Raw genomic sequence first — 24,001 nt, forward strand, 5'->3', positions numbered from 1 at the left:
GTGCAGGGACCAGCATTCTTGCAAATCACATAACGAGGGAATTAGACAGGGCTTTAAATTTTGGGGACGAAGGATCAAATGCAGAAAGATATGGTATATCAAAGATAGAGTCAAGGTAAGAGAGGTAAATAATAATATGGAAAATGAGGGTCAGAGAATAACAGGAAGGGACAGAACAAAAAACTTAGGACTACATCAGCAAGCAAGGCGAAATGGTACAAAGATAATGAAAAGACAAGACTAAATGTTCTGACCGTGTCTGAATGCAAGTAGTATTTGTAACAAAATTAACAAATTTATAGTACATATTGAAGTAAGTAATACAGCTGCAAGATGACAAGAATTGGGTCCTGAACTGAAGAATACATGACATTCGAGAAGAATAGAAGCTAGGTAAAAGCGAAAGGATAGCAATGGTAGTTAAAGACAGCATTTGTGCAATAGTTAGACATAACCTTGGTTTGGGATATCAACAGTAGGTTGGGTAGAAATGAGGACTACTATGACATCAAGCCATGAGTAGGACTAGACACTGGTTCTATACAGTATGTGGGAAAGAGTATGTATGAAGAAGTATTTGGTACTTGTGATAAAGGGATAGCAATAGCTATTGGCGATGTAACTTTCATATAAACTGGCAAAATTAAGTGGGCAGAATCAGCCTAGATGAAGAACACCTTGAGAGAGCAGCACATTCTGAAACTGACCACAGGGCAGGTTATATTATATTTGGTAACGTGTAATATGACAGGATTAATTAATCATCTTAGAGCAAAGATATTCCTAGGTAGGAGCAACCACATTATGACTGAATTTTGCATCGACTTTAAAAAAGAGAGGATTGAGTGTAAGACTAGTATTTTAAACTTAAATAAGGGTAGGTTTGCCGGCATGAATGCTAAGATAGCTGAAGTGAACTAGCATACTAGCTTAGGGGTTAGTTCAATAGAGACAGACATTTAAGCGGATATTTCAGAATAGTTGAAAAAGTATATTCCTTTCACAAAGAAAAGTTCTGTAGGGAGGACCCACCATCTGTGGTTAACTACGGAGGTTAGTGGAAGCATAAAACATAAGAAAAATGCATATAATTGAACAAAGATGAGTGGCAAATCAAAGAATGACCAAAGGGTTAATCAGAAGAAAGAAGTTAGAATATGAGAAGAAGATAGCTAGGAATGTTAGATAGCAACAGATAGCAAGAGTTTCTGTGGGCACTTAAAGAAGAAGAGTATATAAATTGTGGATTGGCTTTCTCCAGCAATTATTTTCAAATTATGTGCCATATATCGGAGTTGGGACCATTGCTTTTAGTCATGCATATAAATGATTTGGATGTGAGCTTAGGAGGAGTGTTTAGTAAGTTTGCAGATGACACCAAAATTGATGGTGTAGTGGACAGTAAAGAAGGTTATCTCAGAGTGCAATAGGACCTTCAGTGGCAGATGATGTTTAAGTTAGATAAATGTGAGGTGTTGCATTTTGCTAAGGAAAATCATGGCTGGACTTATGCAGCAAATGGTAGGGTCCTGGGGAGTGTTGCTGGACAAGGAGACCTCGGGATGGCCATTTATTGAAAGTGGAATCAGAAGTAGACAGGGTGGTAAAGAAGTCATTTGATACACTTACCTTCATTGGTCAATGCATTGAGCAAAGGAGTTGGATGTCATGTTGTGGCTGTACAGGACATTGGTTAGGTCATTTTTGGAATACTGCATACAATTCTGGTCTCCCTGCAATGGGAAAAATGTTGTTAAACTTGAAAGGTTTCAGAAAAGATTTACAAGGATGTTGCCAGGGTTGGAGAATTTGAGCTTTAGGGAAAGGATGAATCGGCTGAGGCTGTTTTCCCCGGAGGACCAGAGGCTGAGGGATGACCTTATAAAGGCTTATTAAATCACGAGGAGCATGGACAGGCTGAATAGACTAGGGTGGGGAGTCCAAAACTAGAGGACTTAGGTTTAGGGTGAGAGCTGAAAGTTTTGAAAAAGGAGCTAAGGGGAAACTTTTGCATACAGAGGGTGGTACATGTATGGTATGAACTGCCAAAAAAGTGTTGGAGTCTGATACAATAACAATATTTAAAAGGCATTTGTATGGGTATATAATAGGAAGGGATCAGAAGGATTTGGGCCAAATGGTGGCAATTGGGATTAGATTAATTTGAGATATCTGGTCAGTATTGACAAGTTGGACTGAAGGAACTGTTTCAATGCTGTATAGCTCTATGACTCTGTCCCTTTGTCAAAATCCCTACATGATGGATAATAAAATGTGAGGCTGGATGAACACAGCAGGCCAAGCAGCATCTCAGGAGCACAAAAGCTTTTGTGCTCCTGAGATGCTGCTTGGCCTGCTGTGTTCATCCAGCCTCACATTTTATTATCTTGGAATCTCCAGCATCTGCAGTTCCCATTATCTCTCTCCCTACATGATGGAACTGTCTTTCCAGGGAGTGTAGTTTTACATGTACATACTGGCATTCTGGCTAAGTTTTCAGATGATACAAAGACAGGTGGAGGGATAGGTAGTACTGAGGAGGTGGCAAAGCTGCAGAAGGATTTGGACAGGTTAGGAGAATGGCCAAAGAAGTGGCAGATGGAGTCCAATGTGGGAAAAGTGGGAGGTCGTGCATTTTGGTAAGAAAAACAAAAACATGGACAATTTTCTAAATGGAGAGAAAATTCAGAAGTCTGAAGTGCAAAGAGATTTGGGAGTTCTAGTCCAGGATTCTCTCAAGGTAAACTTGCAGGTTGAGTCAATAGTCAGGAAGGCAAATGCAATGTTGGCATGTACTTTGAGAGGACTTAAATATAAAAGCAGGGATGTACTATTGAGGTTTTATAAGACTATTGTCAGGCCACATTTGGAGTATTATGTGCAGTCTTGGGCCCCATAACTCAGGAAGGATGCACTGGCCCTGGAGCGGGTTCAGAGGAGGTTCAAGAGAATGGTCCCAGGAATGAAAAGCTTAACATATGAGGAGTGTTTGAGGACTCTGAGCCTATACTCAATAGAGTTTAGAAGGCTGAGTGGGGGGATCTAATTGACACTTTCAAAATACTGAATGGCCTGGACAAAGTGGATGTTGGGAAGATACTTCCTTTGGTAGGAGAGTCTAGGACCTGAGGGCACAGCCTTAGAGTAAAGGGAAGACCTTTTAGAATGGAGATAAGGAGAAACTTCATCAGCCAGAGAGAAGTGAATTTATGGAATTCACCATCACGGAAGGCTGTGGAGGCCAGGCCATTGTGTATATTTAAAACTGAGACAGATAGATCTTTGCTTATCAAAGGGTATGGGGAGAAAGCAGGAGAACGGGGTTGAGGAATTTATCAGACATGATTGAATGGCGGAACAGACTTGATGGGCCGAATGGCCTAATTTCTGCTCCTATGTCTTATGGTCTTATACATTTTCGTATTATATTACCAATTAATGGAAATTTATAAGTGTGTTAAATCTTGCAATGATGTTGCTAGCGATAGCAGAGGACACGAGATGAGAAATCCACAATATTGCTAAGCTTGTTTCAGAACATCTGGATAAGCTTGAGGTAAAATTTTAAGGAAAATTTTCCATTTGAGGATAATCTTCGGATTGAATTTTTGTGGGCGCTGGATCTGTTCATTCACTCTGGCAGTCGAATAAATAAGCTGTCATTTTCAAATTCAGAAAAGGATAGTCTGAACAAATTAGCAAATGATCCGATATTGGAAAATTATTTAAATCTGTGCCTTTGGATACCCTCTGGCTTAAAATAAAGACAGAATTTGAACAACTTAGTGAAAAAGCTATGAAGAACAACTTTGTTATAGAAGCAATTAAAAAATAACTATCTTTTTCTTCCACATTTCTTTTTGTTGCGTTTTCATTGCTGACTTAGTCGTCAAAGTACTCAATATACTTGAAGTAAGCATGTCTTTGCTGCAAGCACCTCTTCAAATCATGCAGCTTCATTCCAGAATGAGTCATTGTTTATAGAGCTATGACACCTAATGGAATAGGTGCCGTATCATTTCCACTCTTTGAAAATTTATGTTGAATTTAGCTGTCATCACTCTTCCTCTTTGTAATCGTATTCTATTTCTTCTCAGCTGGAATATCTCTTCCAGATTTTTAAAAATACTTCTGAAGAAATTATGCCAAATTTTTGAGACCTTGCTCAGTCATTTTTATTCTTATGGTACATCATTTCAGTCATAAAATAAAAGTACACGTTATAAAAAAAGAACCAATGGCATTATTCCACAGCAGCGTTTTCAACTGGCTTTGTATGTGGGAGGGTTATATGAAGAGCATGTCTCATGTAATGCCTTAATCTTATTTATTGTCGGGCATTGTATGTGAAATTGCTCTTCATATAATCCTTCCTCATTATCATGTAAGCCTAGTTGAAAATGGTGGTGTGGAATAATGCCATTAGTCTGTGAAACTATTATTTATAAGCATGGAGAAAACCGACAACTAAATACAGGAATAATTTCATTCATAATGACCCGTCAACTGAGGCCCCATGTATAGTGAGAGTACAAATGTCTTTAAAAGTTTCCATGATAATCAAAATAGAAATAAAAGTGAAGCTAGGCCTTAAGCATTAGTTGATACATTTTAACCTCTCGAAGCTAAATACACTATTTTATTTCCTGTTTGGAAGAGTGTCCCTATGTTCATTTGTAAGTGCTGCTACAGCCCTTAGTATTTTGTTTAGATTTGTTTGTGTAAGATGGTGGAATGGAACTCATAGTTCAATAAAATTAGCCAGTTTAGGGCCTGTAACTAAGTTGGTATGGTTAGGCAAGTACAGGTGATGAATGATAGTGTATTGAATGAAGTGTTACTATGGACAACATAGCAAGATGAGGGTCACAGGATGAATTTAAAAATGTATGATTGTGTTGGAGCAACAACAGAAGTTGCTGGAAAATCTCAGCAGCTCTGGCGGCGGCTGTGGAGAGAAAACAAAGTTAATCTTTCGAGTTCAATGGACCCTTCTTCAGAACAATTAGCACTTAGGAAATAACATTGTACTAATCATGATTACAGGGGACAGGGGGAAAGGAGCAAGAGGATCGGTGAAGAAAGAGCCTTCAATGAGCAAAAGGAAAAAAAATTAAGTAGACAACAGGATTGTTGATGATAAGTGAGCGAAAGCTATAAGGCTGATAATGGGGACAATGAGGGCGTGAAAATGGATTGGCAGTGCTGAAAGCAGCCAATGTCAACACAGAGGGTGGGTAATGGACATGGAACGAGGTGTTCAGACACTAAAATTATTGAACTCAGTATTAAGTCCTGGAAGCTGCAGAGTCCCCAAGTGGAAAATGAGATGTTAAAATGAAATGTGTTCTTCCAGCTTGTGCTGAACCTTGCTAGAACAATGCAACAAGCTTGAGACAGAAATGTCAGTTAGGAAACATGGAGGTATGTTGAAGTGGCAGGTAACTAGAAGCTCAGCGTCATTTCTATAGATGGAACATAGGTGGTCTGCAAAGTGGTCACCCGGTCTGTGAAGTGGCCACATAGCCTGCATGTCACTTGAAGGTGTGAGTTCTTCGATATGGCAGAAAGAATGAAAACACAGAGTATTACTTAAATAGGAACAACTGGAATTATGAGATGCAGAGGGATTTAGGTGTTCTAGTGAATGAGTCACAATAAGTTAGTTCAGACAAGGTTTACTGGATTGATACATGAAATGAGGTCATAGGTTTAACAGGCTGGGCTTGTTTCCACTAGAGTTTGGAAGAATGAAGAGTAACTTGATTGAAATGTATAAGACCCTGAATGGTCTTGACAAGGTGGATGTGAAAATGACATTTCCTCTTGTCTGTCTGTCCAGAATTTGTGTGATGTAAGGCATATTATTTACATATATTTTAATATTTATTTTTTAGTTTGGATTTTTTGAATTTGAAATCGTGGCATGTGGGTTTTCTATGCGTCTAAAGGGCTTTCGACAATTAGCTATTGTGAGGGATTCAAGAAAGATGGTAGCATAGTGATTATGTAACTGGACTAGTAATCCAGAACCCAGGGCTGATGTTCTGGGGACATTGAATCATACCATGGCAGATGGTGAGTTTTAATTCAAATTAAAAAAAGAGAATAAAACAGTTAGCCTAATCATAACTGTGTAAAAATTTCCAAATGTATAAAAACTCATCTGTAGCATGCATGCCTTTAAGAGAAGGGATTCTGCCTTCCTTAGCTGGTCTGGCCTACATGTGACTCCAGATGCACAGCAATGTGGTTCAGTCTTAAATGCCGACTGGGTGCTTAGGGGTGAGCATAACCAGCAATGTTCACTTCCCATGAATGAATAAAAGTATTTCTTTATCCATGATGATTTATTTTAAAATGCAATTTGAGAGAAAGTCTTTCCAGTGGGCAATGGGTTTTTGTTTACATTGGCTGAGTTTACAAGTGAACAAAGTAAATAGTGTAGTGCACTATGCTTTCAGATGGAAGATTCTGGATTTGTTTTTGGGCATAGGGAAAACACTCATAGCTTGGAAAAAAGCCTTTTAGTATTGGTTTTAGACAATTGTGTGGGATATTTGACTTAAACTGTGTGTAAGAAGTAGTTGCTCCAGCTTAGAATTGTATTAAAAAAAAGGACTAGCAAAAGCTCTAAACCAGAAGTGTCTAGTTACAATCTGAAGGGCTTGCTTGAAGCTGAGAAAGTTTATGCTCAATTGTTCAAAGAAGGAAATATCTGTTAAACCCTATGGGGAGATGGAAAAGGAAATTCAGTCTGGTATGAGTACTTCTGGCATTTTTGAATTAAAGGGGCTTTTGGGATTAAATGGGATACACTTTTATTGTGTTTCAATATCTTTAAATTTGCATTCAATGTAAATAGTTTGGTTTATTTTATTTTCATTACTTCGCATAATAAATTTGATCTTATTGATAAACCTGAATCCGTGGCACTGCATATTTGTGTTTCACTGAAAAACCACCTCATTAAAGTGAAAAAAAATTCCGATAAATCAACATAAATTTCAATCTGGGATATGATTTGTCCAGTAAAAACATCACTTTCAATCATAACACTCGGAGGCATTGTTTTAAAATTAGCAGCCATTCTTTCATAACAGTGATCGGGACAATTATTTTTCCATTAGACCCGTGTGCGACTTTGACACTCTCTATCCCTGGGAGTGGAGGGAGGGTCATTTAAATACTTTTAAGGCAGAATTTGATTGGTTCTTGTTAGGTAAGGAAATCAAAAGCGATTAAGGATAGGTGGGAAAGTGGAAATTTTTAATTTAAATTTAGAATTTTAAATAAGCGGATCAGCTATATGATATTATTCCATTGTGGACTGGGCTGGAGGGACTAAATGCTTCTACTTCACTTCTGCTTCTGTTTCATATGTAAATAACATAAAGACATTTAACAGACACATTGAGCTGATGTACATAGTCAATGTAATCCTTTCTTCCTTATGCTGTCAGCTAAAGGAGATGCAGGAAAAATTAGATGATTGCACTCTAAAGAAAGAAGTGAAGTCACTGATGAAACAGCTTGAGCTTCTCAAAGAAGACAAAGAAGAACTTGAAGTAAAATGCCAAAATTACGCCCAGCAAGTAAAGGATCTGAAACACACCAGTAAGTATTTGGCACTAGAACATAGAACATAGAACATAGAACAGTACAGCACAGAACAGGCCCTTCAGCCCACAATGTTGTGCCGACCATTGATCCTCATGTATGCACCCTCAAATTTCTGTGACCATATGCATGTCCAGCAGTCTCTTAAATGACCCCAATGACCTTGCTTCCACAACTGCTGCTGGCAACGCATTCCATGCTCTCACAACTCTCTGTGTAAAGAACCTGCCTCTGACATCCCCTCTATACTTTCCTCCAACCAGCTTAAAACTATGACCCCTCGTGCTAGCCATTTCTGCACTGTAATGAAATGTAGATCTGTAATAATGTATTTTAACTTGGTCCTAATCCAAGCAAAGTAAAAGCCAAGAATGCTGGAAGTACTCTGTAAGCCTGGGCAGTATCAGTGGAGAGAAAAGTGGAGTTAATGTTTCAGGTCATGACCACATATGTTGCTTGACTTGTTGATTATGTCCAACATTTGCTCTTTTTATTTTTAACTTTGTGCCAAATGGCACAGACCCAGTTTGAATTCTGAAAATGATGTGCAAAATACCTTGAGAACATTTGTTGACTGCCCTCAGCAGCAATGTTTGTGGAACTTTGAAGGTGGTTCTGAACTGGAGTTGTGCTAGCATCAAAACTTCTCATTTTTCCAGCCCCTCTAATGTTGTGAGTTATAGTCCCTGACATAATGATACTATATGTTTTGCAAGAAAGATTATTTATCTGCTTTTACACATTGTGTAACAATTTGCATTTATACTGTTTCCCTCACATAAATGTCTTGGAGCTTTTTATGATAGGAGAGGATTCAGTAGGTGTAAGGAAAGGGAAGCAATCTCCAGACAAGCTAGGAAAGGGAACATAAGGTACAAACAAAATGAATGACTTTGAAAGCAGGAGAGAGGTGAGAAATAAGAAGAAAACAGCTCATAGCAGGGGCTAGACCATAATAGATGAATAGATAGGCATCAGTTGAGAATTTGGAGGAAACAAGACTCACTTAAATGTTTTAGAGTATGTGAGGACATAGAATGGGATTGGTTCTGTCACGAACAGTGAGATAAATAGTATTTTGAAAATAAGAGCAAGAATTTTGAAATTGAATGACTGGAGCACAAGCAAACAGCAAAGCTAAAACACCACAAGGGTTATTGGACCATGGGAATTGGTGCAAGAAAGGATGTGGTCTGCAGCATTATAGATGAACTGATACTTGAAACAGAGGTATTAATTTGGAAAGTAGTAAGAAACCAATTTTTTAGTGTTTAAAAAGTGAGGTAAGGTTTCAGCAAGGGCAGAGATTGAATGGTGCAGGCAATGTCGAATGGTTGGAAGAAAGTGATCTGGTAAGGCAGTCAGTGTGGTGGAGGACGGTGAGCTGAGTGGAACAGAAGATAATCATTTTGGAAACTGTGGAAAATATTCACCTGTGCAATTGGAATCTAACTGAAGCATCTTTTTACAAATACAGAACGTCATGACAATTTTCTATGCCTTGCAAATACTCAAGACTACTGGATTTAAAGCTCTGGTACCTCTGTTACAGTTGATGAGCTACAGAAGCAGATCCAACAAGGAGAAAAGCCAATGCCATCACCGCCTCCTCCTCCTCCTCCTCCTCCTCCAGTGCCATCACCCACTTCAAGTCCACTTAAGTAATAAAAGTATATTTTTTTCTAATATCAATTTTAGGGATATGTGTAATAGGCTGTTTACAATGTGCTAGAATTTCCAAATAGAATTGTGTCTTTCAGCAAAATTTGGCAACTGTTTAATAGTACATTAAATATTTGAGCATTCCATTCACACTGCTGCCTCACAGGTTCAATTCCAACCTCTGGCAACTGTCTTTGTGGAGTTTGCACATTCTCCCCATGTCTGTGTGGGTTTTCTCTGTGTGCTCTGTTTCCTCCCACAGTCCAAAGATGTGCAGGCTAGGTGGATTGGCCATGCTCAATTGCCCGTAGTGCTCAGGGATGATTAGGTGGGATGTCTGAGGCTGGGTGTGGACCTGTTGGGCTGAAGGGCCTGTTTCCACACTAGGCGTTCTGTGATTCTACTATTTTTCACATATTAACATTGTATAGTACAGTTATTTCATTAAAAAGTGTATCTTTTATGTTATTTTAAGATTTTAATTCAGTCAAAATACTAGCACTTCCACTGAAACAGCATTATGGGTGTTTGTACACCAGATGGATTTCGGTAGTTTAAGTAGATAGTTCATCACTATATTTTTGAGGACAAGCACTGATTGGCAATAAAGTCAAGGCCACATCCCCTGAATGAATAAAGGAGAAAAAAAATCAAAGAAACTCAAGAGGATGTGAAGTTTCATCACAAGCACGATAAAAAGTCTTGCTATCCTAAACTACTTCTGGCTGGTATGAATGATTAAATCTGTTGGGCAGTGAAGACACCACTCCATGAATACCATGGGATATCTTTGGCTGCACCATTACTTTTCCTTCAGTCAAACTCAGTGCTAAGAGGCACTTAATGCAATATCTAATGTTGTGGGAGATTTTGATAAAGGAAGGAGAGGTACAAAGTTGCAATGAAGGTAGTGCCATGTCTCAGTCTTGTAGAAGTTTCAACTCACCCACAACTCTTCAGTACTGAGACTTAGGAATCTATATCATTAACAATGCTGCAGTTTATCTTTCCATTCCAAAACCTTTGTTGATTGAATGCAGGTTGGAGTGTGCCTGGAATGCCTGTAGCAACAAGCTAATTCAAAGGCCTGATGTACATCTTTTATGTGATAGCATATAGAAAACCATCTGTTCACGATAATTTGTTACATTACGTTTAACAGTTTGAGAATGTGTGCTGTTTTGATGGTTACAACTTGAAATTCTTCAGATAGTATACTGACAATAACTTCCAGCTGTAGACGGCCGAAGGCTGTGCATATTGAAAATTCATTGGGTATTGACAGCTGGCACCACATTTTGATAGTTCGGATTTACTTTCTCGCCATTTTCTGACTAATTTCCTTTTTGGTGCTGCTGATGGGAGGCAGCCATATTTCTGGTACTGGGAAACCTTCATAAAATTAATCCTTAGATGACTGGCGCTAGCACCAGAACAAGACATTTTCTTGGGCTTGTCATGCAATTTTATGTTGCAAAATCTTACCATAAGAAAAATGCCTTAAAAATTAGATAAATAGGATGTTACAAGTTTTTTATATTTTTGATGTAACATTGGATAAGAGGAAACCAGGGGATTTTGTAGCCATTCAGTGCATGGGATTGATCTGCTTTCACCCAGGGAACCATTCTCACAGGAAATATCTGATGAGAAAATTGCCTGTCATGTATTTGGCCTTTCTCCGCTGCACTCACTATGATTGTGGAGTCTCATCTGGAGTCTATAATGACAGAATTAGCCAGAATTATTAGCATTATGATCAGTTTAGTATTGGTGAACAAAATTAACAAGCTGGCTAAGATAACAAAGTGTGAGGCTGGATGAACACAGCAGGCCAAACAGCATCTCAGGAGCACAAAAGCTATTTTACCTTTGTGGAGTGACAGGGTCTAGACCTTCTGTTTGGCATAAAAACTCACTAAACTACCCGTGCTTTTTATGGCCAGTATTCCAATGTTGGCCGCTCCCCGAAGCTTCTGTTGTGGAAAAGTGGGTAAGTTTTGATGCAGGGCAGAGCCTTATCCCCATATGATTCTGCAGTATTTGGCAATTCCCCCTCAGAGCAACAGCACATAGTATAGAGGTTATATTGCTCAGTAAGTTGTAACTTGCACAGTAGGGTGAATTAAAGTTCAGCAGAGTTTTTCAGATATCACTTAGTTTTCCTTTCTTTTTTTTAAAATTTAGTGCCATTGCAATTGAGCATTTTAAAATTTCTTTTAAATATTTCATGACTGTTACTTAATAATTCCAAGAGTAGTTAGTTTTCCTCGTTTAGCATTCTACACTAATTAATGTTTGTTAATAAATGAGTGCAGCATGGGGAAGGTTGGGGGGTGGTGAGGTGAGTGAGTAAAGGGATAGGGTGGCACCTGGATGGGATGGTATCAGTTAATGTGGATGGTGGGCATGAGGATGGGGTGAATTTATTATTGAGGAATTGGGTTAGGATTATGTTAGTCCTGAGAATGTTGGGGTGTGGTGGGGTTCAGCAATTGTGTTGGGCTAGGAGAGGGCAGTCTAAAGATGTTGGGGGAGGTTCGGTGGCCTGGGTGATAGGTGAATCAGTTGGATGCAAGGTAGTAGGTGAATCAGTTGGATGCAAGGTAGTAGGTGGGTAAGCAATCAGGTGGTGAAGGGATAGAGACTTGCATACTTCCTGTTGTACATTGCTATTCTAGGCCACTACAATGAATATTTTCCTATCAGTGGAGTTGGGCATGAATGTTGATATCCAAATGGAGGCTTTAGGAAAACATGTTTATATTTCAACAGAAATCTTATGATGATCATTTGTAAAAGACAGAAAGCATTCAATTTGTCTGGGGTCGGAAAGGCTCTATCTGAAGAAGCAGGTAAGCAACAGTATCAGTGCATTTTACTCATGCTTCTTTTAGAAAATAGCAGTTAAAGATTGATTTTAAAATATAAGTCAGAACTGAAAATTAAAGTTCAATTGCTTAAAATGATATTTAATATCTGAATTGGTTAGCGCACTTCTGCAATCTGTTTCCATGCCCCATATTTTTATCAAGAGATGTTCTTTCATTCTGAGAAAGCCTCAATGATGCTGGAACACTTTGTGCTGATGGGTAACAAGTCCTGAACAGCATCCAGGCTTCAGCTGATAAGCAGCCAAGTAGTTCAAACATGTCTCTCTCTCTCGATTTAGGAGTGTGAGGAATTCTTGGGAGAGCTTCTAGTAGGTAGGGTAGGGTGGCAAGTAGGTGAGGGGATAGGGTAAGTCAGTCAAGTCCAGTTTACACAACAGTCAAAAAATAACTATCTCCAACAGCGGAGAATGTTTCCCTGAAATCCAATACGCCACCATTGTAAAGTCTCCAGTACTGACATCCTGGGAGGAGTTTGCCATGGACCAGCAATGTAAACCAGCCAGACATAGAAATACTTGTAGCTACCACAGCTGCTGAAAAACTATGAAGTGTTCTAGGTAAACCTTTAACTGTCCAACCCCCCTCCACCACCCACCCTAACCGAATTAACACAGGAACCTTGTGTTAGTTAACAAACAAGCACATGTACATACACAGCTCACCCAGAACAATATGAGGTTTTTACGATAACAGAAGGGCAGACTGACTTTCCAGAATGATTCCAAGAAAAAAAATTCATGCAATAAAGGGAATCACAGCACAGCAATGGACAGCACACACTGACTATTGATAAAAGCTGTTATTAATCCTCACTTGAAGCTTAGTTGGTGTTAGTAGACTGTAAAAGCGGTTAAAATACCTTTATATGAATAATCCTCTAGGTTTATATTACTGCCACTCGTTAACCAAATTTCTTGCTAATATTATAGAAGGGAAGATTAAATTTTAATGTTCATGAGAATAATGACCAAAGTCACTGATAACCTGCTCCATAACCGATGCTTCCAAATGCATTGGTTCAAATGGAGGTACATTGTGGATGCTCCCAAGTACTTGGTCCATCTGGAGAGTTGCTTCAAAGGTAATGAGGCCCCACTGCAAGAAAAGGTATGTGGTAGCCTTGTACACCCTCCACCTCTGGGCGTGTACTTCACCATCAACGTTAACCAAGTGTTTGCTACACAGCAGGATAAACGATCCCCAGGAGCAGGGGTACTGAGCAGGATAGTGAAATCCTCAATTTAGCCAGCTGTTTCAGTGACTTGGCTATGGAAGCACTCCAACTGAAAATCACCTAAGACCCATGTAATTTACCACATTTTGTTTTTCTTTTTGGTAAATAAACTGGAAAATGGATATTAGAGACCTGTATAGATAAAAGTGCCACAGATGTTTTGCAACTTGTAGATCAGATGGGATTATGTGGTATACATTTTAGCTGCTCAAGGATATGTTACATTTTGCAATGAGACGGATGCCTTATGAGACAGAATGACAGCAGGAATCTTGGAATTAAGGATAAAATGCCCAACAACAGCCATCAGATTGATCCAACTGCAGTTTGTACCAAACCTGTGAGTGCAGTGCATTCTGAGACATCCAGAAGCCTACAAGCAAGTAGTATCTCTCCCTGTGAATGAGAAAACTTGAAAGCTCTAAAAAGAGAAAGGTCTATTCCAAGAAAAGACCTCAGTTTACCCAATCAATTGTTGAATCAAAAATTGACCATCACTCTGCAGACAAATCATATCATAACCATTAAAGAAAATAAATGAAAAGCTGTGAGGAACAACTCATTCCACAGTGTGGACTGGACATGTCATCTGAAGTTATTTTTCTAGTCTACATTTTTCACCCATAATATTTGTGTCAAACCCTTTGTTTTTGTCTGCCTTATTCATGAATGAATGTGTATATGTGTATTTAGAGTTTTTAGGGTATGGAATCATACAGCATGGAAACAGACCCTTTGATCCAACTAGTCCACACTTAAGTTGCACAGTAGTAAGGAGTAATCCAATTTTGCTCACCTTTTCTTAAATGATAAGTTTGTCTACAATAAATAATTATTTTCCTGTTAATGATGCAAGCTGGTGTGAGTTACTTTTGTCCTGGATTGTGGAGCTTTAATTGGGTATTTACTTGTTTGTGATGGCTGATGGAATACTAAGCCGAATTATTGGTACACTGAGCCTTAACACTGTGAGTAAGTCACCTCTTTGAAATATGACCACGAGTCCTAAAGTTTGTTTTTATAAAGAACTAAAGTAAGTCAAATGTATTGACAATTTTATTTTCATCAATTAAAGTTTTCATTGAAATAGTAAATTTATCACTGGAAAATTAAGGACTCTTTAATCACTCTATGGGTTTTGAATTATGTTGGCCAATTATGTTGACTCTACGAGTTGGCATTTGTAAGTACAAGTGCAAATGATGGTAAGTTAAGGGGAACGGGTTAGCATGAATTGACAGTAGGTTAACATACAGCCTTAAAAGGTGTGGGTAGAGGGACATACGATGGCATGGAGGCTATGGGGGTTATTGGGAGTAAGCAAAGGGTCATATCTTGGTATGAAGTATTAAGAAACCTTAGAAATGAGTTAAAGGGAATAGTTTGTTGTGGAGAAAATGACTTGCCTTGCAGCTGGTACATAGGTTTCTATGGAGGAAGAGGACCATTAAGTGTAGGTGGAATGGCACAGGCTGGCATGGAGGGTATGAGCTATGATTGATTGGGTGGGATGAACCGGCATTGATTAGTATGGGAAAGAAGAGACGTGGAGGGTGGTCTTTATCGTATTGTTTAGTTTAATATTTTGAGAAGGTAATTCTACCTTCCATCCAGCCTGCTTCACACCTGGCAGCCTCACACCTGGCAACATCTGCACTGTTTTTGGCATCAACATGCACATTGCTATGAAACCTGTCCTCCAGAGTGAACACCTGAGTTTGCAGGGCAGTTTCTTCTCCCAGAATGGATTTGTGAAGCTTGGAATTGTTTCACCTCTACAAATTCAGATGCATCTTTTCTTTCCTCCCGGAATGCCAAGTATTTCTGAAATATTCTGTTTTTTATTGTACAGTGAGAAACTTGTTTTCTGAATGTTATATTTCAAATACATAAGTTGTTTCTTTTTTATCTCCAGGAAAACCTTTAGAAGATCTGAAAAAGCAAGCAGTTGATGAAATGATGGAGAGAATTAAGAAGGGTGTTCACCTTCGAAAAGTTGATCATACCAACAGGGTAACTCAATAGTTATTGCAAATCATTGTTAGTAGCAACATGTAGCAAAATTTCTATTCCTTTAGAAAGTCTGCAATCAAGCAGACAGTGATAGAATAAAATACATAGCTTAGTTTAAGTAACCTCTGGCAAGAATACCATAGTTATTCTGTTTGTATAATTTCAGATGAGAATTAGTCATCTGTCTTCTTGGTAAAGGAGGGAAATAGAAATTTCAGACAGGTGCGGTAGTACTTTCTCACTATTGAATTACCTGAGCAGCTTTTTTTGAAATGACATCAAATATGAAAGCACGGACACTCCAGGTTGTAGGGTGTTGAACTATATGACAGATCCTCAGTAGGTATTTATGCGGCATAGAATTCATACTTTGACAGCTGGTAGCAATGATTCAAATCAACAAATGCGCTATTCCACTTACTATATTTCTTTATGTTCCTTTCAATTCAGAAACATTCTGACTTTTGCTTGATGTAATCAGCTCCCTGGGAGCAGGAGTGGTGGCAACCGATCTTCCAGCAGCTCAGTACTTCAGGATCATGACTTAGTGCTAAGATGTGTGATGCTGTTACTGAATTTGATTGCTTTGGCCTTGCCCGCATCAATCCAGTGGACCATTCTAATTTTTATGATGTCAAGATTTCATCAAATTCCTAATGCACATAATTGTAACTAAATGGGACAGTGAATACAGTATATCTAATCAAATGTCAAAATTTTAAAATTCTGAACAGTATACATCAATGAAATATTTGAAATTCTGAAGGAATGTAACATTTGCAATGCTCCTTCATTTTGCTTTTGGTTCCAAATATGCACATCAATTTGTAGTAAATAAGATTTGTGCCAATTGACACAATTTAATTTAATAAGTGCCATGTTAGTCAAATTTAAAGCCAGACCAAAAAGCAAATCAGAAATATTTACTTAACCCTGAATTTTTGCTTCCAATATTTTAGTTCCTGAAATGGGTTTTCATCAAAATTCATTTATTTGTTTTCTTTCATTATCCCTATTTTCTGAACACAGTAGAATAGAATATTTAATGTAGTATCCTTTAGAGACTCTTAGTTGCAGCTATTAATGCAGTTAATTAGTTTCACATCTGAGTGCTTTGCTCTTCTTGGTTACAGTCTACTTCTTTGTTTCTAGATTCGACTGAATAAGGGTGAACCTCCGGAAGAAAATGCACTTCAAGAACTGAGAGCAATGTTGGTAAGTCTTGAATTTAATTCCCGATCATTTAAAAACAAAAAGATTCTCTTCCTTAGTTTAGGTTCCTTTCTATCCATGTGGCTGATAATACGAATTGTCCACAAACACTTACTGATGCTATTGTCAAAACTACCTAAGAGTGATCTGGGTCAAACTGACCTTTTTGCTGTAGGTGCAGTTCTCCCTGTCTCTAATTGGTCTGTTGTTGCATTCCTGTATGGGCTAGCAGTGTAAGAAATCAGGAGCGAAAGTGAAGTGACTTCAGTTGGATAACTACAGACTTAGCTTTGATTCTTTATAAAGCAGCATAATCTGCCTAACCAGTGGAATGTAAGAGAGCTGATCTAATGGTTGTGAACAAACAAAGTGAAAAGGATTGCTACTGTCAACTGTAGGGGTGCACAGACAACAGATGCTGTGTATTAGGCTTGGACTCTAATGTGTTGTCCGCAATCCAAATTGATTCACTGCTTTGTATAGTAAATGCTGACAGAGTCAAACAGGCATAGCTTCCTGTTTTTGTACACAAGTGCCACAGCTTGGAAAAAAAACAAGGGAGTTAGAGAAAGATTATTGTCTGTACACAAGGGGAGGTTTTTTTAAAAAATCTATCTTGAAAGCTGCTATGTTAGAAAACTCAGATGCAGCCCTTTCAGTGATGGTGTGTGACTCAACCATGCAGAGGTTTAGGTTCCACTTCTAATTTCAGTTCATTGCTGATTAGTTCAACTTGGAAGGCAGTGAATACATGATAGTTGACCTTCAGCAATAATAGAGGGAAAATTGCTCCAAGCTCTCATTCCTAATTTGTTATCTGGCAATCAATGCAAAAAGGCGAATGTATGAAGATATCAGATGAGGACAAGATTGGAACTGGCTCTGAAACCCGTTGTGATTGAATTGTTCATCAATGATTGTTTTTATACTTGCTCAAAGAAAGACCAGTTTCTCTCCTCTTACTCCTAGCTGTCTTGCTGATAATCTTGATATTGTGACCCCTAGTTACTGACATAGCAACTAGTGAAAACAGAATATTCTTCTGTATCGTGTCAAAAGTTTTCATAATTTTGAACACCTCACTAAAGTCATCTTTTAATCTTCTTTGCTCCAAGGAAAATAAAATCCCTCATTTCCTGTATCATTTGTGTAAATCTCCTTTGCAGTATCTTCTTCCTTAAATATGATACCCAGAACCGAACGCAGTACTCCAAAAATGAGCTGATCAATGATTTGTAGAGGTGTAGCATCACTTCCTTGCTTTTATATTCTCTGACTCTGTTTACAAACCCGAGGATACTTAACAACAGTTTTAACTTGCCAGGCCATTTTTAGAGAATTGTGCTTCTGAACCCCAAGGTCCTTCTGCACCTGTACTCCCCTCAACATTGTACTATTGAGTCTGTATAGTCTGTCCATGTTTCTTCTACTGAAATACATGACCTCATATTTCTCTGCAGTGAATTTCACCTGACAGCTGTCTGCCCATTCAGCCAACTTTTCAATGTCTCTCTAAAGTCACTCAGCATCATCACCGCAATTCACTGTTCTCCCTAGCATATTATCATCTGCAAATTTAGAAATTTTTCCCTTAACACTGATCTCCAAATCATTTACATGAATCAGAAAAAGCAAGGATCCAAGCATCAATTCCTGAGGAACACCAGTTTCAACTTATCTCCAATTCCCTCTGTTTCCTGTCTTTTAACCAACTTCTAATCCATGCTGCCAAGGACTCTTCAATCCCAAACCTTTCTAATTTGCTAACCAACCTTCCATGTGACACTGTACCAAATATTTTCCAGAAGTCCAAATATACAACATCTACAGCACTGCCCTCATTAACTCCCTATCTCACCTCGTCGAAGGACTCAATTAAGCTTATCAGACATGACCAGCCATGGACAAGGCCATGTTGACTGTTATCATGTTACCTTATCCGGTATTATGGCCTCCAACAATTTTCCCACTATTGATGTCAAGCTGACAAGTCTGTAGTTTTTTAGGATATCCTTTCTGTGCTCTTAAAAAATGATGTCACATTTGCAATCCTCCAGTCAACCGGGATTAATCCTGTGTTCTGAGACAAAAATTTCTGTCAACAGCTCCATGATTTGCTCCTGTACATCCTGGGTTGCTGAAAGAGGTATTCCATCCATGCTGCCAAGGACTCTTCAATCTCAAACCTTTCTAATTTGCTAACCAACCTTCCATGTGACACTGTGCCAAATATTTTCCAAAAGTCCAAATATACAACATCCTAGTAATTTATCTTCCTGAAGTGCTGCAGGCCTTTTTAGCACCTCTTCTTTATCTATTACTATACTGCGAAGTTGCTTACATTTTCAACTCAATGATTGTCATCATTTTCTAATTTGTTGAAGATAGAAGCAAAGTATTCATTTAATACTTACTCTGTTTGTTTCTTATAGGCTCTCCTCTATCCTTTGCAAATCTTTTACAATTAATATGTTGAAGAACGCTTTAATATTTGTTTTAGCGTGGCCTGCTATCCTTTCTGTGTGCTTCCTCTTAGCTTTCATCATGCAAGTCTCTTCTTCGTGATTCCTATTGCTATTATTATCCCATTATGCATCATATGCTGTCTTTGTCTTCCTTATTTTCTTATCCACATCTTTAGTTATCCATGGCACTCTAGTTTTGGATACCGCATATTTATTACCCAGCTTGTACTCGACTCTCTTGAAATTCACCCAATTTTCATCCATTGTTTTATCCACCAAAATGCAGTTCCAATCAACTAGATTTTGGTATTATTATTTGCATGTTAATGCTGGAAACCCACCTGGCTCATTTTTAAATCAAAGCCTAGTTTTCTTGATCAAGAAATTTTAATCATTAAGACCATAAGATCTAGGAGCAGAATTGGATCATTTAGCCTATCAGGTCCACTCCATCAGCCAATGAGATCATGGCTGATCTAATAATCCTCAATTCCATTTGCCTTCTTTTTACCTATAAGTCAGATTTCCTCACTGATTAAAAATATGTCTATCTCAGCCACGATCTTAAAGTATATTAAAGGCCAATTATTATGTCGAAAAATCTTGACCATCATTTTTATAACCTTTGTCCTCAAATACACGTTACAACAATACTTTAGAAAATGCCATTTCTGTTCTTCCATTCCAGATAAGAAAGTATTATCTGAGACAAGCTTAAACTCTAATCCTTTGCAAAATTTTGATTAGAGAGATTATTTCTTTCTGATATACATTACAGACAGTTGTGCAACACAACTGAAAAATGCAAGCCTGGCATTACTATTGGTTTGGAAAAAATGGAGTTAACGCTTCGGGTCTGGTGACCCTGCTTCAGAACCGCCCAGTTCTGAGGAAGGGTCACTGTACCCGGAACATTAACTCTGTTTTTTACTTCACAGATGCTGCCAGACCTGCTGAGCTTTTCCAGCAACTTTGTTTTTGTTCCTGATTTACATTATCCGAAGTTCTTTCAATTTTTATTACTGTTGGTTTGTTCATGTGGCAGAGTTTCACTTGTAATGAAGCTATTAATATCTATAGCTATAACTACCCTTTGAAATGGCCTAGTAAGCTACTCAGTTGAAAGGCAGTTAGGAATGGACAACAAATGACAGTGATAAACACATCCCATGAAAGAATAAAAGAAAATGAAACTTGTTTGAACGTCTCATTCACAAATTGCTGCAATGCCCTGTTGCAACCGACACTTATATTTGGCTTCTTTCTAGTTTGCAATCCGAAATATAACTAAGATTTTACAAACAGATACTAACGAAGATAGTTAACAGAAGCTTTCAGGAACTGAAGATGCTTGTTTTGTGCACTGAATTTAAATTGTGCTTTTTGTTCTGTAATGGATTTGTTTTCTTTCTCCTGAAGAAATCTAGTAAAGTTGGAGCACTGACTACAATTACTCAGGTTACTGAAGAAAATGAGCTGGAAAGAGTTCTTCGACACAGAAAGGCAGCAACAGAAAGTAAAGCTCCTGATGAGTTCTCAGGAAAATCTGTTTATAATCCTTAGCTAACGATTTTTATCCAAGTTGGGCCATTTTCTTCTACTTTTGGCACAGTGAATAAAGTGTTTCATCACTCATATTTTCTTTTGTGTACCTTTTGCAACCTTAAAGAGCTAAACCAAATTTTCTGCCTTTGGGAACTCAAGATTTATGTACTAATATAACACCAATTTTCTGATTTTAAGGATTGTAGACCATATTTTCATTTATTAATTAACAGCTTTTCATTTAACAAAGTAATAGAAAAGTAAAAAATAATTACCAGATAGTTCACTTGTCAATTTTTAAAATTAGCCAACTGTTATTTTTCACAGACAGCTGACTGAACGGCTTACCTTTCTTGACTAAAGGTAGTTATAGACAGCTAAGTATTATAATTAGATATTATGATCAGCATTTCTTATTTGCCTTCAGGAAATTACACCTGGTTTACTGAATTCAAATTAGCAGGCATGCAAATACATTTTTGTTTCAATAATTTGTGCTTTCAAAACATTGAGACTTTACCCTTATATCACCCCACTATGTTGGTGTAAAGTCTGGGCTATGTTGCCATCTTTCATGCTCTGATCCAAAGACTGTTTTTGCATACTGAATTTTCAGGCAATAAATGCCTGACGGTAACTACATACTTTATATGATTTCTTTTGACTCTTAGTAATATTTGTTGCATTCTACCACCCTCATGGTCCGTCTTCTAAGATTTTTCGGGTAGTTTTTAGCAAGCAGTATCACTTTCACAATATCCATTTGAATAGAGGAAGAAAACAGGAGAGAAATGAGAATCCAACACTTAATTAGGGTGCTGAACATCTTTCTTCTTGGAAATCTTTTGATAAAATTGAAAGCGCTAACTAGGGTTATCAGTCAATTTTTTCCCAAAAAAATGGTATAGTTCTCCATTTCAAAGAACCTAATTATAGTGATGCTATGCATGAAGAAATTTTAAAATTTAATTAGATTGGAATATCTAATTAAGAAAATATACAGGACATGATGAACCCCAAAAGGTTTTATTGACTTAACATGAAGCAAAGTGAGAAAAAAATGAATGCTGTGACATATATTGTGACTTGAAGTGTCTGATTAACCCTAACTCTGAGGTGAATGTTTCAGTAGGCTTATATTAGAAGCATTAACTTTTCTTTCAAAACCAAATTATTTGTTTTTAAGTCAAATGAGAATAATTGTTCCATCTGTCATATATGAGGATTTTAGATAAATTGTCAGAACAATAAGTACCAAGTAAATGGGATCAACTTGTTGCTTTGGGCAATCATCAGTAATTGAAGCTTTGGTGCCTCACACTGTTGAGAAATAAATCTAGCTTTTACAGGTGTGTGCCACTCAAAGATTACAGCGGGGGTTAAAAGGGGTTAGGTCAGTACAAATGGAAACGGAAATTACTTGCCTATCCAAGTCTTGTTATGGTGTTGCTATATTCTATTCAAGCAATCTATTTTAGTTTTTGACAGACATGAAATGATTTCGGAAAAAGCATGATAAATATTAAAGAAAGGCCGAAAGCAGAAAGCCCATCCAAATATTTTTTAATTTCAATACAGAAGTTTGGATCTTTTGAACTTAACTTGCTGAACTGAGGTCATTAAAATGATCACAGGACGTGTGACAGAGTGTGTTCTGTTTTCTATCTTTTTAAACTAATTTTTTTCCCACAGTTCATTGATTAGCAGCAACCCTGTTGTACAGTCACTGAGAAAGAGGGGTAAATTAAATTTGCTTAAGTGAGAGTTTCTTGAAATTATCTTTTGTCAACATGCTTGGGTTTTTGCCTACACTTTAAAGATTAGATTTTAATAACTGTTCCAAAGTGGCTATGGTACCAAAGTTTTGATCCTCTGTATAATTTATTTTGCTGTATGAAGTACAAATTACCTTAACGGGAAAGGAAATGAAATAAACCTGTGCAAATGCAGGCACAATACATGATAAATTGAAACTGGAATGCACTTTGTATTTTACTATTCTGCACAGTCATGCTGATTATGTGGAAGAAAAGAGTTATGTGAACTTTATCATTTAGTCCACTGCCTGCTTATTAACTGATGAAAAATGATACTCCAGCATAAATCCTTCACTGTTAAATGAGCACTTCCTTTGTTTTCTATTAACTGTTGCTTTGCTGGAATTTTTAAAAAAAGAATTAAATTTTGACCCAGTGTTTTCATTTCTATGTTCTTGAATGCCATGGTTCAGAAAGATTGAAATAATAAAGATGAAAAAAATACTAACTGGAAACAGGTGGGCAGTAGTAAAGTTCTCTGATACTGCTCCTTTCCTGGGGTCTTTTTGATTGGAGGCGAAAGAAATAATATGATTGATTGTTCTTTGGTGGAATGTTTGGTCATAAAAGGACCAGGCATTTTGCCAGTTCTATTCTATGGTTTGGTAGTGAATAAAACTTTTTTGTTAAGTACCAAAATCTCAATTTTCCATGAAATCCACATTTAGGGAACTAGATTAGTGTAGAAGCATCTTATGTGGGGCTGTTCTCATTTTTTCATGAGTTTTGATGTAGTTATTTCTTGTAGTTCCTCCATTATAAATCTATTGCAGGACTTCTATTATAATTCACTGCGTATAACACCCAATTTCAAAGCTTTTCAAGACAGGCCACTTTACAATAGAAATGCAACATGTAACATTTTATATTTTTGTTGGTAGAATAATTTGCTTTTGATGGATATCAAGCAACAATTCAACATTCTAACAGCTTTCAACAATTTTTGTCAGTATCAATTTTCAAACTGTTTCACATTGGAGAAAGGCTGTTCCTGACCAGCTTTTTATCTGCTCCCAAAGAAAGGAACAACAGCATTAATGTTTTTTCCGCTGAGAAACTAACATGCCTTTGTCAAGTTCTAATTAGTTCTGCTGACATGTCAGATTGATCTATAACAAGGATGTTTCTGCACATGCTTAGAGCATTGAATTAATTGTTAATGTGGAGCCAGTATGTTCCTTATAAAAAAAATTCAGTTTAAAAAATCTCAATGATTTGAGCATTACTCACTGCCTAGAATCCTTTTAGTAATCAGCATAATGTCTTATGCGTACTACAAAGAAAGCCATCCAGTTTTTGAATACATAATGACATTATTTACGTTGAGTGAGTTTTAATGTATGACTGCACCACAATATTGCAATGCCTTCGTTTTGGAGCTACACTTGATTATTGTTGCAAGAGAAAGAAATGAGGTTTCTCTTTCTTGGAATTTCTGATGTTACAAAGACATGAATATTGTCTAGCCAGCCTGTCCTCAAATTTGTGATATAATAAGCAGTGCAATATATACTCTCTCCACCCAACTCAGAAACCATG

The 24,001-nt window shown here is 37.5% G+C and overlaps 1 protein-coding gene across 1 annotated transcript in view; it reads left to right on the forward strand.

Annotated features, from left to right (window-relative positions):
* Positions 1-22,949, forward strand: part of shtn1 (shootin 1) — a 90,094-nt gene extending 67,145 nt beyond the window's left edge. Inside the window, exons 11-16 of the mRNA XM_048550919.2 lie at positions 7,464-7,617; positions 9,173-9,281; positions 12,058-12,137; positions 15,326-15,423; positions 16,576-16,638; positions 20,520-22,949. Of these exons, the coding sequence (XP_048406876.2) occupies positions 7,464-7,617; positions 9,173-9,281; positions 12,058-12,137; positions 15,326-15,423; positions 16,576-16,638; positions 20,520-20,663 (648 nt within the window). The 3' untranslated portion in view covers positions 20,664-22,949. The remainder of the gene's footprint in view (positions 1-7,463; positions 7,618-9,172; positions 9,282-12,057; positions 12,138-15,325; positions 15,424-16,575; positions 16,639-20,519) is intronic.
* The last annotated feature ends 1,052 nt before the right edge of the window (positions 22,950-24,001 follow it).

Source organism: Stegostoma tigrinum, chromosome 20 (genome assembly GCF_030684315.1).
Source record: "Stegostoma tigrinum isolate sSteTig4 chromosome 20, sSteTig4.hap1, whole genome shotgun sequence".
Taxonomy (NCBI): domain Eukaryota; kingdom Metazoa; phylum Chordata; class Chondrichthyes; order Orectolobiformes; family Stegostomatidae; genus Stegostoma; species Stegostoma tigrinum.